At 44.8% G+C, this 14739-nt stretch overlaps 1 protein-coding gene across 4 annotated transcripts in view; it reads right to left on the bottom strand.

The window, feature by feature from the left end:
• The window catches only part of Pfdn1 (prefoldin subunit 1), a 57504-nt gene that overhangs the window by 14068 nt on the left and 28697 nt on the right, over positions 1 to 14739 (bottom strand). Inside the window, exon 4 of one of the 4 annotated variants that reach the window (XM_032886235.1) lies at positions 5726 to 5926. The exons of 1 other annotated variant lie outside the window; for it this stretch is intronic. In XM_032886235.1, the coding sequence (XP_032742126.1) occupies positions 5741 to 5926 (186 nt within the window). In that variant the 3' untranslated portion in view covers positions 5726 to 5740. Of the gene's footprint in view, positions 1 to 5725; positions 5927 to 6025; positions 6149 to 14359; positions 14425 to 14739 lie in introns of those variants that run through there. 2 more of the 4 variants (XM_032886236.1, XM_032886238.1) reach the window with 2 other exon arrangements.

Below are 14739 nucleotides of genomic sequence, written 5' to 3'. Positions count from 1 at the left end.
TAGAAAAGGTTAGACAAAAGGCAGACAGAGAAGCATCTCAGGGATGGTTTAAAAAAGTTGGTCTAATAAGTCCCCATGGTTAACCACTCTCCTCTCTCTTTAGTTGGGCCCATCGAATTCTCATGTTCTACTTACATTCGCCATGCATACTCAATAGGTTGGTGACTTTTATAAAAGAAAGAGTGAGTGCTGTTCAGGTACTGGTCCAACCAAGAGCTACAATGGGATGAACAGTGGCTCTAGGATTAAGAGCCCCAATAAAAGAAAAAAGTGGGGAATGAAGAATTAAAAAATTAATAATAAGCCTAAGAAGAAGTGGGGTCTGTAAGAGCTTGAACTTTTCACCCTCCCTGCTGTACAATGGTTCCCGAACATTCTTGCATGAAAAGTTTTCTTGAACAGCCAAATGACCCATAGCCTCCGGCCACAATGCTCTAATGACCCTGTAGAATGTCACAAAGCCCTAGGTGTGTTGCCTGGTGTTAACTGTATGGGCTGTTTATGGTCTTGAATTCCCTCCTCCCTCCCTCTTGCTCCCCTAAATTGTGGTTTTTTCCTTTATAAGTCTCAGAAAATTCAGGTCGTGGTCGAACCCTCTACTCCTGTGTGGTGTATGAGTCTCGACCCCCAGCATGCTGGCCTGAGCTCTCATATCATCTTGCTTACAATAAAACTTCCTCATGTGATTGCAGCAGGTCGGTCTCTGTGTCCTACTGGGTGCGCGTCTCTCCCGAGACTTGAGTGGGGGGCTCCATTTGGGGTCCAACACTGTGACCCTTTAATATAGTTCCTCACGTTGTGGTGACCCCCAGCCATAAAATTATTTTTGTTGCCAATTCATAACTGTAATTAATATAAATATCTGTGTTTTCTGATGGTCTTAGGTTACCCCTGTGGAAGAGGTCTCAACTCAGGTTGAGAACCACTGTGTCAGAGGTTTTGCAATAGTCTAACAACAACAACAAAAATCTGGACACCTTTAATCCCAGCACTTAGGAGGTGGAGACAGTTGGATCTTTGAGTTTGAGACCAGTCTGGTCTACAGAGTAAGTTCCAGAACTGCCAGAGCTACACAGAGAAATCCTGTCTCAAAAAAAACAAAACAAAAGACAGCCCCTTAATGGTGATTGTGAACAGTGAACGGGTAAAGAAAAGTCGAAGGATTTATGAAATACCAGGAGACAGCAACAACAGAACCTCACCAAGTCCCTCACTGTCACCTGCACTAGGATCAGATGTCAGGGGAGAAATGAGACAGGAATGCCTTCCCAACCCACACACCTAGCTTGGGCCGGGCTAGTGTTACCCTTTACTAAGCTAAGGATGCCAGAGCCAAGACCAAGACTGGAAGGAAAGATTATGAATTTTATTTTCACCAAGTATAATGCACCTATGACAGACTGTGAGTGATGGGAGACAAAACTAGATTGATCTGAAGTTGTGAAGGAGAGTGAGGCTGAGGATGTAATTGTTAGGGTTGGGGAAATAGCCTGGCTAGTAAACTGCCTGCTGTGGAACTGGGGAGGCGGAGCGGTGGGTCCTTAGTTACTGGCAGCCAATGCAATCTACTGGGTGAGTTCCAGACGCAGGAGAGACCCTGTCTCAAAATATGAACAAAGATGAAGGTTGGCCTTTGGCCTCCACACACATCTGTGCATGCACACAAGCACCTGAACACACATGTGCACTCACACAAACAAAGCATCAAAGAGTGATACAGACCTTTAATCTCAGCACTGAGTAGGCGGAGACAAGAGAACCTGTGTTTAAAGCCAGCCTGGGCTACAGACTGAGTTCTAGACTAGGCAGAGATACACAGTGAGATCCTGTCTTAAACAAAACAGAAAGTTGGGAAGTATAACTTGGGAGGTTGACAATGTACGTAGTTCAGTGCACATAACTTGCCTAGTACATGTGCCCTGAATTCAGTTCCCAGTACCACCAAGAGATGAGAAGTAAAAGCAATCTCTCCCCCTCCCTCTCCCTCTTCCTCCCTCTCCCCCTCTCCTTCTCTCATGTATACAGGCAAGAGGATGGTTGGTAAGGGTGACTATCACCATGACCTCTGGGTTTGATCCCCAGGACTCACATAATGCAGGAAAAAACCCACTCCTGCAAACATCATCAAAGTTAAAATAATAAAATCAAGGAATGGCCCTTGAGGTCATGAGAAAGGATGAAATTCTTAGAATAAGGAGGATTTAGCCTTAAAGAAATTCAACATTTTATGACTGGAGGAAAAGGAGAAACTAGGCTAAAAAGGAGGGGAAAAACCAAGAGGAAAAGAAAGAAAAAAAGGCTTAGGAAAGGAGATCAACCAGAAATCACTAGATGTATTCAGACAGGAGCAGCGACTATGGCACTGGTGGTGCCTGAGAGAAGGACACACAGACACAGACACAGACACAGACACAGACACAGACACAGACACACACACACACACAGACAGACAGACACACACACACACACACACACACACACACACACACACACACACACAAATTAGGAAGGCTGTGGCAGAAAGCTAGAAAGTCAGGCCGACCAGGGCCACACAAGGAGACCCTGTCTAAGAAAAACAGAATAGAACAAAAGGAGAAGGAAGGAAGGGAGGGGGAGGGGGGGAGGGAAGACAGGCTGTGTGGGAAGAGAGGGATGCCATATTCAGTTTCTAGGATACCTTCTACCCTGAGGACTGACCCCAAAGTTTCATGAAAGAAATTAGGTAATATTTTCAGTGTCAAGATCTTTCCAGTGAGACACTGGGCCTTGTAAATGCCCCAGACTGCTGAGACCTAATTACACCTAACAAATGCTGAGAGGCTGAAATGCTTTGTTCAGGAAATAATGCAGCCAAGGCAATATCCTCAGAGACCACACAAGGCCAAGGCTGAGAATCCCATTAAGTATAAGGAGACCAGCAAAAGGCAGCAGAGAACTGCTGAGGTCCCACGGAAACCCGAGTGAGTGCAGCGCTTGCTTGCCTTGTAGACAGTACAGCCTGCACACCACAACTCAAGTCCCTTTGCAGGAGAAAAATATGAGCACTTGCATGTGATAAGAAAAACACGACATGCTTTTTTTTTTTTTTAAATAAATCAAGAATGTCCTTAATATATATTGTTTTTATTTTTTCCAGGATTAAAAAGGTTCCTGGGGCTGGAGAGAGGGCCCAGCAGTTAGGAGTGCTTTACTCCAGAAGAGTCGGAACAGCCACTAGAACCTACACTGTCTGTGACTCACAGCCACCTGTGACCCCAGCTCCAGAGGATCAGACAGCCTTCTCTCCCCTCCCTGGGCACTATACATGCATGGCATACACATACACACACAAATTGTTGTAAAGGTTTTTATAAGGAAGACAATGGTCTCAGTAAGAAGGGCTGAAGGACTTCAGACTCCAGCAGCAAGATAAAGCCAGTGAGTGCCTGCCTTTAGGTCTTAGAAGGAACCAGAAACCAAGTGTCTGGACCGAAGGCCCAATAAAGCAGAGAAGAACAGGGTGTGCCAAGGCTGGAAGAGGAAGCAGAAGCCAACACCTCACATTCTTAGAAGTGGGGGTGTGACTGACTCAGCTCAGTAGGGGGTAGGACTCAGCCACGCAGGTATGTGGACTTGTGGTCTAGCTCTCCGCTCCAAATAAAAGAAAAACTGCTGTTTTCTTACAATTCAACAAGAGCAATTAAAAAACAACCGAAGGGCTGGAAGGTGGCTCCCAGGGTAACTGCACCAATCTGTATGTTCAGTCCCCAGGCTCACAGGGTGGAAGGATAGACTGACAAATTATCCCTGACCTCAATCAAGCTAACCTCAAAAGCCACGTTCCACAAAAATCAAAAACAATCAATTCAGCCGTGAGGTGACTCAGCAGGTGAAGGGGCTGGCATGCGGCCCACCGCAGCCTGTATCCAAGCCCTGGAACCCACACAGGAGAACAGACGCCCAAAGGCACAAAACGAGCAGTGTAGAATCAGAAAAGAAGAGAACGGCTGCCGTAACAGGGAAGTACGATGCGCTCGTCTGGGGTGACAAGTATTCTGGGGTCGCAGTAATGACTGTTACACAGCGGCTTTATGCTAAGTGTATTTTACTCAGCTACAAACTGTATCCTCACCAATGCGCCACACATGTGAAGCTTTATGCTGCAGCCTGTCTGAAACAGGTACAACCGAGAGGAAGGTTCTAGCAGATTATTCCCCAGTGGTACCCCAACTGACCCGCAGCCCACCCAGAAACTTGAGTAATTCATACATAGACAGACTGCCACACTGATTTCTGAAAACTATCTTAATAATCGGAACAGAAGCACTAAGCACTTAGAGCAACGAGTTAATAAGGAGCTCTGAGAGCCAATGAACAGTCGAAGGCTATGTGATCACACTACTACACTCCAATGAAATTAACATATTTGTACAACTGAAAAAATAGAGATACGGCAACCGGAAACCCATAAAAGGACCTGGAGACAGTGAACACAAGCTCAAAGCCACGGCAAGCACAGAAGCATGAGTCACAGGCACCGCCTGGCTGGTCTATGTGGTCAACAGAGGGCACAAATGGAGACTACAGTCCACTCCGATATCAAAGCGCTATTTATAAAGCTTTCCAAAACCCTGGCTCTTGCTTAGATGGAAAGGAAGGAAGCTCACAGCTATACCTGTCAGCATGATCCCAGGAAACACTGCTCTGTCTCTAAGCTAAATTTCCAGGCTACACTAGCAAGCGGACCTGTTCACACCCCAGTGCTCTGATGAGAAGATCAGGTCCACATCACTAACTTCACGGTGCAGGATGACTGATGCAGAGTTCAGACCATGATGAAACCATTCAATGGACCAAACGTCACAGTTGTTATTTGTCTCCAACTCCACACCCACCCATGCTACCATGGAACTGGTGTAAACAGACTGGAGTTTCATATGCTATTAGCTCTAAGTACTGACATAATACCAATTAAATTTATAATGACTCTCGAGTAATAAAAGAGTCCTTGGCACAATTCTCTATGCAAACATGATTCAAGGGGTGGGTTCCGTTTTGCCCTTTCTTCAACCCCTAGGTTTAGCCATAGAATCTCTATAGAAGCCATGCACAATCTCTATAGACAGCTGATGTTTTAAGACAATTATCATTTTATAAAAGGATCAAAAATCCTAGAAAATTCAAGAATTTCCCAGAATGCCTGCATCTTGGGCTGGCAGGGGACTCAGAATAAAGAAAGAAGCCTGCTATACAGATCTCTGGAACCCACACAGTGGGAGAGAACCAAATCCAACAAGCACACGCACACACACACACAAGTAAATAATTAAGTGTTTGAAAGATTTTTCATTTCTTTAGAGCCAAAGTGAATAACAGTAAGAGTTGGGGTCTACAGCCCAGAGTCCTGGGTTCCTACTCTGGTGTCCCTCTTTTTCTCTGAAGGATTCTAGCCCCACAAGGCACAGGTAATCTAGTTCCAAACTGTGAACGAAGGACACCAACTCATGAGATGGTTTTCTCTACTGTCCACGGCTATTGAGGAGTCAAAGCAGCAGATCTCACATGTACGACGCCCTCATGCCACGAAGCCAGTCCTCCTGGCCCTGGGAGTTTATGTTTCTTAGAGGAGTCTTAAGCCTCATGGCCACACCTACGTGGGATAAACTATGGTATCAACACTTGATTCTTCAAATACAATACAGAAAATTACTTTTTCTTGTGGAATTTCTACAACAGTTAAGAATCAACGAGCCACATCTATTTATGTAGTAGTCAGAGCTATGAAGCCTGCTATTGGGCGGGGAGCGTTAAGATATATGAGTGGCTTGTCATCCACCCACCTATACGCCATGAAAGCAGCCAGCCTTCTTGATGGTCGCTGCTTCTGGCAAACCAGTGAGACTCCACTCTCATCAGCACTGTGGTGTTCTGGTGATGGTGTAGGCTTCTGTATATGGAGAGGGCATTTTGGGGGTCATCTTGTTTTGCCTCACTATGTAGCCCTGGCTAGCCTAGAATTCACTATGTAGATCAGGTTGGCTTCCAGCTCACAAAGACCTGCCTACCTCTGCCTGCAGAGTACTGAACAAACATTAGGAAATGCTGAGGCTGGGGTGTGGCTCAGAGGGCTTGCCTGGTATGTGAAAGGGTCAGAGTTCACCCTCCAGCACTGCCAAAGGAGAAAGAGAAAAAGTTCATTTGTTATTTCTGAGTGGTGACTACAGGTTTGTTTGAGACAGGTTCTCACATAACCCAGGCTTGCCCCAAAAAGCACTGTTTAGCCAAGATAGACTTTAAATGTCTGACCTTCCTCTTGAGTGCTGGGACTGCAAGCCTATGTCTAAATGGCACCGCTGACCAAAAAGAATTGAGTTACATCCCAGTCCCTGACGTTGATTTTGCATATCTATGTATCTTGATTCTTTCCCAACTAAAAAAACCTTTATAAACATTTGATGGTGATATGCAGGATTAGTAAACAGGTATGAGGAAGCTGGTGTAGTGGCACGCACCTCTAATCCCAGCACTCTGGAGGCAAAAGCAGCTGGGTCTCTGTGAGTTCAAAGCTACCCTGGCCTACACAGGGAATTCCAGGACACTCAGTGCTACATACTGAGACCCTGTCTCCAAACAAACAAAACGACAGGACTCGGCCTTATACCTTACATAAATAATAACCTAATTGCAACGCACAGTACTGAATAGTTTACACATGAAGCTGTAGGTGGGTGTGTATAAGGAAGACATGCTTTTCTTCCCGACCCACTCCCGTTAGTTATGGTCTTGAGAAACCACTGAGACGGGAGAAGAGCTCATCTGAAGCGCACATTTTCCTTCTGAGGTGAGAGGGTCTGTCCACCTCTGCTGCCCTGTGACTGTCTCACCCTTCACCTCTATGCCTACTCTGGAGCGGCTACAGAACCCATATTACTGCTGCATGTTATGCCACCCTCTTCAACTGCATCTTCACCACTAAGGAAGGACATAAATATATGTATATATTTAATTTTTTTAAAAGATGTGACTTTGATACTCATCTGACTTCCAACTGACTCCATCCTGGTGGGAAACTGTCACCCCAACTCCAGTAACAGCTCACACAGGCATTTTTGAGCTATAAAGCAGTAATTTACCCAAGATAGCAATAGGTGAGAGCTACAGTTCTTGTTCTTTTATATCCTACCCCAAGAATTCATAAGGTCATGTATTAATACTGGGTATATCACAGCTAATAACATCTACAATAGGCTAAGATCTTCAAGGTAAACAAAGTTATTCGAAAGCTGAAGTTTTTCTTAGTATATCCTCAAATCTTAAAGAAAAATGTATACGTGTGACTGCATAGAGAGAAAGTACTTGGATTTGTTTTGTTGTTGTTCTAAGTGCATGAAATAAGAAACTCTGCTACATGGGATGGGGGATCCTAACACATGGGAGACTGAGGCAGGAAGATGGAGATTTTCCAGCCTAGCCAGGGAAACAAAGTGAGCCTCTATTGCAATAAACAAATCAAACAAACAAAAATCTGTGCCATCTATCTATGATATCTTCAGTAAAATTTGAGGTGGGCGTTTCCAGTTAGAAGGAAACATGCCTGAAGGTAAAAGGCCCCTAAAGAGATGCTCAGAGTCTTCAGATGCTCCCTGCAGGGTGGTTCATGAACATGACACACTCAGCTCAGGGATAACGTGACTTCAACTTTTACCTTCTGCATACCCACTTAAGAGCAAACCGGCCTCCCTCAGTCATCTAGGTGTGGCCTGCTCTAGAGTCAGAGCAAGTAAGGGAAAGTTAGAAAAGGTATTTGCAGGTCAGGACTGAAAACTAACAGTCCCTAGGCTGAGAATGTAGCTCAGTGGCAGAATGTTTGCCTAGCATATGTGAGGCTGTAAGTTCAATTCCCAGCCTCCCAATACACACACACACACACAAAAAAAAAAACATTGTTTAAATTTTTAAATTAAATGCAGGTGTACTGAAATAACATGCATAGTTGGCTTTTTTAAAACAACCTGACTCAAAACAGCTGGGGAGGACTACATACATTTCTTTTCCCCACATTCACTTTCCCATTTAAACTACCAACCCTCATTTGCTTGCTAGCTTTTTCCTCTCAAATTTCCCCTATCCTTCTCTCCCCATTCCCTGAATGGGGAGCCATCAGCACAAGGCTACAGCTGCATGGTTGACCTTCAGCACAGACAGATGGACAATTAGGTGTTCTTTTTGAGCCCCCAGGCTCTGGCTCTCCACTGTAAACTGATGTGGGTCCCCAAGTGCTCTGGGGTGTGAGAAAAAGGTGCCTAAGACAATGGTTTGTTTGGTTATTTTAAACAAACAAACATCATCATTCAGGGGAAATGGTACCAGGTTCCGTTTGCCTTTTCCCTCAGGAACCACCCTGAGCAGTGAGCTGTGCCTCTCATCAGTGAAGGCCTTAGAACGCACGCACTCCCTATTTGTTATTTTTAGCAATTTAGTGGACAACGCCTGACAAGTAACCGTGCCCAGAATAGCTAAAGGGAGGGGTTACAGATACCACCAGCAGAAGACAACAAAGTTATCACTTCCTCTAGCCATAAGGAAGACTCATTTTCCACATCTTTGCAGCATCACAGTTTAACCTTTAGAGTCACATATAAAAATAGTATTTCACTATAAAACACTAGTGGAAACTGATAAGGTTTCCTGAACTGGGCACTGTTCCACACTCATGTCTATTTTCTTAAAAACAAAGGCAGAAGCCGGGTGTGGTAGTGAATCTCTGCAATCCCAACACTCCGGAAGACAAGGCAGAAAGATGACAGCAAGTTTATTAGGGCCAGGGCTACCCTGAGACCCCATCTCAAAACACAGTCAGGACTGGCTGGCCAGTGGGACAGCTCAGTGATCAAAGGCACTCGCAGCGTGAGACTGAGCCCAGCACCAAATCCCACTTTGTGGAAGGAGAGAAAGGTCTTTCACAGCCATCTATTGAGCTCTAAATGTGTACTCCAGCATGCACAGAGGGATGTGCAAGTGCACGAGCATGTACACACACACACACACACACACACACACACACACACACGCACACAATAAATAGATAAATAATTAGCAACATAAAGTCAACCTGAAACATTCTACTTATAAGTGAAATATGGGGGGGAGGGGGCTGGTTATTGTCCTGCATGCTTTTAATCCCAGCACTTGGAGGCAGAAGCAGTTTGATATCTGAGTTTAAGGCCAGCCTGGTCTACACAGAAAAATCCTATCTTGAAAAACCAATAAATAAACTTTAAAAATAAGTGAACTATTACAAAACCATTTTTAAATGGCACAGGAAATTAAAATGGCAAATAAAGTTTCAACAAGACCAGAGTTATCTACATTAGCAAATGACTTGAAACCAATACGAACTATCAAGAGACAATTTATAAAACGTCCATGTACAGTCAGGGAAATCTAATTCTTTATCAGCATTTGTTGAACACAGGGACAAACAGGTCAAAATTCTCAGGGCTGTATAATTTGTAAGACTGTAAAAGTGCTACAAATGAATAAAGCATCTTCCTGTGTGTGCGACTAATACATGTGCACTTAAACACTGGTGATGGCTAGTATGAACTTCGTTTAAAAAGTTGTGCGTACATGTCACCGTGAGTTTGTACATGTGAATACAGGCAGGTCCCCCGAGATGGAGTCACAGGCAGCTGTGCTTGTGAGGCCCTGACACGGTGCTAGCATGGAAGACTGGTAAATACTCTCAGTGCTGTCATCGCTCCAGCCCTCAGTATAAACTTTTAAGGACCATATGACCCTCTCTTTGACATAGTGACTGCTACAGAAATATGAAAGGAGATGACATCATGCCATGAGCACACTTATTAACAGGTGTGCCCTTCCCCACATTGAGTACTGAACACTCTGGCTTCTTCTGGCAAGTACCTTTTGGTCTGTGTGTCTGTCTGTCTAAAACAGGATCTTACACAGTCCTGGCTGTCCTGGAACTCACTAGGTAGCAAAGGAAAACCTTGTACTTCTGATCCCCACTGCCTCTGCCTCCCAGAGTGGTAGGGCTACAGGTGTGTACCACAGCACCTGCTTGGCCAGCAACTGTCACTTGAGGCTGAAGATCACCTGTCCCGTAAGAACAGCAACTGAGAGAATGAGGACTAGGGTAAGTGAAGTCACCAATTCCTGATTACCGCATGGAGCTGCTGGCTAACGTGAAAGAAAATTAAAAGTCTAACTTATCAAAAGAAACAAGCCTGCAGTAGCCTGAGGAATATCTGAAGACCTCCCGAGCACAGGGATGCGGAAGGTAGGGCTCCTGTACTCAAATGGACACAAATGTGTGTAACAGCCACGGCTGAGGTCAATAACTCTCAGAAGCACTCAAAAGGAGGTCTGACAGGGGCTCAACATTGCAAGGACACAAAGCTCCCTGGAATCAGATCTGTGAGGAAAAGCACAACATGCATCAATATGCAGGAAACCCATCTCTGGGCTCATTGCAATACGCATTTAATTACTGCAAATTTTCACCTTAACCATAAATTAAGGTACACCATCAGGAAACAGTGAAGCAAAGGCTATGCTGCACATGAGATACCTGTACCGTGTATCTGACAGACAGATGAACAGAGTTATCCGGTTAAAAGGAATAGTGCATTTGAACTGTTCACGTCTAAATTCTCCTTAGACCACACACACACACACACACACACACACACACACACACACACACACACACACACACACACAATTTCTACTGAGAATATGAAATATACAAAGTCTCTATTTGGGCAAATTTTAGTAGGGAATCACAACACCCGAAGACACTAGAAATAGTGACATAGGGAACACTTGGTCAAGGCTTCGAGGGACTATGGCTACCTCTGAAGGCATGCAGATGACCCTGTAGCTACATTATCCCTCATGGCATCAGGACTTAGGATCTTACAGAGTCCACCACTGACTCTAGGGTTTCCACCCACTGACACCATAAATGACCAAAATCATTTGAAACAAACATACACTTTTATAAATGCTGAGAACGCAAAAATGGTCTCTCTGAAGAAATGGCCTGTTACGTCTGAAACCTCAATGGACTTGGGAACTTAACCTTTGTATTTTTAAAAAATAAAAAAGAAATATGCCCATTAGATCCCTTTCTGTACAGTTACTCTCCTGACAGCCAGAAGTCTGTGGAATTAATTCTTGACACGCTTTTTATTTCTAGGACTCATGCTCTGCTGGGGTGAAGGCCTCCTCAGCAAGAGTGTGTTTTAAACAGTCACGCTGAGGTCTGCACGAGGACGATGGACTGTCTGCTAGCACTTCTGCACACTGTGACACTAGACATCAGGAAAGATGAGCAAATCACCTTAGAAACAAGCACTTCACACACACTGAGCAAAGAAACAAGAAAAAAAAAGGACTTGCCTTTCTGTATGCCTCTGTACCCTGTGCGTGTCTGATGCCCACAGAAGCCAAAAGAGAGCAGCAGATCTCTTGGGAATGAAGTTACCTATGGCCGTCAGGCACCATATGCGTGCTGGAAATGAAATCCGGATCCTCTAGAAGAGCAACCAGCCATTAAGCTCAACTGCCTCTCTGCACTCTGAAGGGTAAAATGGCTGGGGCTGGAAGGGTGGCTCAGCCATTAAAAGCACGGATACAAATCTGAACCCAGCACCACCACGTACCCACAGTTCCAGCTTCAGGGGATCTGACGCTGGCTTCCTCAGGCACTGGCAACTCCTGTGCGCGCGCACTCGCTCGCGCACACACACACACACGCACACACACACACACACACACACACACACACACACACTGACATACATATACTCACATTCAAACCCACATGCTGACATACACACAAATAATTTAAAATAATAAACTAAAACTTTAGATTTTTAAAAACTTTATCTTATATGTAGGAGTGTTTTCCCTGTGTACATGTATGTGTAACACATGCTGCTTGGTGTCCTTGGAGTTCGAAAGAGGATGTCAGGTCCCTGAGAACTGGAGTGATGGGTGGTTGTGAGCTGCCATACTAGAGACGGAACCTGGGTCTTCTTCAAGAACGGCAAGTGCTGGCCCATCTCTCTAGCCCCAAAATAAATCTTTTTTTGAAAAATAGTTACCTCAAAGGTTAAGGTAGTAAAAAGCAAACAAGTAAGCAAGCAAGCCAGGCCTGGTGGCACATGCCTTTAACTGCAGCATTAGGAATCAGAGGCAGGCAGATCTCGGAGTCAAGGCCAGACTGGTGTACACAGGAAGCTGGATAGCCAGGGCTATGTAGAAAAACTGTCTGAGGAATAAAAAGAAAACTACGAAAACAGGCAGGCTAGTAGCCAGGCATGGTGCCTTTACACCCTGAGCTCAGGAGGTAGACGCAGGAGGGTCTCTGCTGCATTTGAAATAAGCCTGAGGTACCTAGGCCAGTCAGAGCTACAAAATGAGACCCTGTGTCAAAAAAAAAGAAAAAGGTCAGGGTAGGGGTTAGCAGTTGCCTGTGGGGAGGGCAAGCGGAATGGTGGCTTAACCAGGAAATGGGAACAAACGTGCTGGGATACCTCTGGTGCCTTGTCCATGTCTGATTTCTCAGCCTTATAATTATATGGGTATTTTTTTTTATAACCACTAAGCTATGTTTAAAACATTTCTTCAAATTCCATATCTCATTACAACACAACTAATTAGACTACAAGTGTAATGGGTTCTAACATGAGTTATACAAGCTAAAAAGGGTATACTCCATTACTAAAGATTGTGCCATCTTTAGACTGTTTCATTTGTAATCGTGTGTGTATAGGAAGGGAGGTGTGCATGTGAGTGCGGTTGCATGCGAGGCTAGACCTGCCAATTTGCCTTGAGCTGCAGTCACAGGCAAGGTGAGCAGCCTGCCACTGAACTCAGCCTAGTGAAAGCAGTAAGGCTCTTAACCACTGAGCCATCTCTCCAGCCCTCAGGCTTAATGTTCTTAAAACATTCCAGTGACCTCCAAAGGCAGATCCATCACAACCAATGCCAGCTCAAAAATGAAATACTTATGGCAAAGTTGGACATCCATCCAGATGCCACCTGGGCTCTGGAAAAAATTATCCTCAAGGGCAGAGTAAAATTTCCTTAATCATAGGAACTCCTTCAAAATATGTTCTCATCAGGGACCAGAGCTAAGCCAAGTACAGCATCACAGACACCTCATATCCAGTTCTCAAATCACTCTTCTTTTTCTTTCAGAATGTTTTGGATTTTACTCACAGCCTGGGCTGTGTATTTCAACAACCCTAATACTGCAACCCTGCGTCAGAAGCGGCAGTAAGCCAAGGGCAGAAGCCTGTATTTCCTCACTCTTTCTGTCACTGCTGAGCTAACCAGGGTGGTGGGGAGGGTGGAAACCCTGTTGGAAAGAGAAGGGAATGGCAAAGGCAAAAGAGCATACAGAGGTGCCTCGCACTGGACAGAACCCATAGAGAGGGGCCACTCTAGCCAGAGATCCCGAAATGCAGCAGGGGGCAAAAGACAAATTAACAACAGTTAGACGGACATAAAACTGACAACAATGGATACCAGAAATCAGTGGAATGTTTTCTTGAGAAGAGCTGAGAAACTCCTAAAAATATAAAACCTACTCTGAGGTGTACATGCAGTAACCATGGAGACTCACACACTTCCCTTTAAGTACCACTGCCCACTAAACTGACAGATGAAAGACATAAATAAATACCCTTACAGGAGATCCCACAAATCTCTCATCAACTAATTGAATAAACAGAAGAAAAACCAGAAGCAGAAAGAATATTATAATTAATGTGAGTCTGTTCAAGTACACAAGTAAGTTTTAAGCCAAAGGAACAGTCTATTAATGTGTGCAGTTAAGAAGGACCTAAGTGCTTGGAGTAGCACACACCTTTAATCTTAGCACTGGGGAGGCAGGGCCAAGTAGATCTCTTGAGTTCAAGGCCAGCCTGGTCTACACATCAAGTTTCACAACAGCCAGGGCTACCTAGAGAAACCCTGTCTCCAAAAACCAGAAACCAAATCAAATCAAAACTAAAAAAGAACATAAGGATTGTTTCAGGAGAAACAGGAGCATGTGGGGCTGCTGATAAAACAGGGATTATGGGCAGAATGGGAAGTGCACACACCTCCTGCGGCTGTTCATAGCTACTGCACTTCCTTCATATACTAGTTCCTTTACAGTGTGTGCAGGAGGGTGCACGCGTATGTGGGAGGGTACATGTGTGCAAGTGCACCCATGCCTGTGGAGGTCAAGAGGACAACCTGCAGTCCGTCTCTCCCACCGCTGGGTGGGTCCCAGGGAATGACACCTGGCCTGGCCTGGCACCTTTACTGGCCGAGCCACCTCTCACTGACTCCAAGGTCTGTCACAGGACTGTGCTGGGCATGCATGCCGTCAGCACGTCTTCAACAGCAGATGCGAACTTCTTTCTGTGACACATTGAAGCAGTTTTCAGGATACTTTAAACTTTCTCATTATTATTGTATCTGTTGTTGGTGATCTAAGCTTGATAACTAGTTTTTTTATACTTAGATTTATTTATTTTTATTTCCCGCATATGAGAATTGTACCTGGCTACATACATGTATGTGCACCTCCCGTATGCAGTGCATACAAAAGCTGTTTAGAGTTACAGATGGTTGTAATGAACCACACGGGTGCTGAAAACCGAACTGGGTCTTCTGCAAGAACAGCAAGTGCTCTTAACCACTAAGCCGACACTGAACCTTTGATGTCACTAGTCT

The sequence above is a fragment of the Rattus rattus genome, chromosome 15 (assembly GCF_011064425.1).
Source record: "Rattus rattus isolate New Zealand chromosome 15, Rrattus_CSIRO_v1, whole genome shotgun sequence".
Taxonomy (NCBI): Eukaryota; Metazoa; Chordata; class Mammalia; order Rodentia; family Muridae; genus Rattus; species Rattus rattus.
The sequence above is the reverse complement of the archived record's forward strand: the minus strand, read 5'-3'. Positions and strand labels throughout refer to the sequence as shown.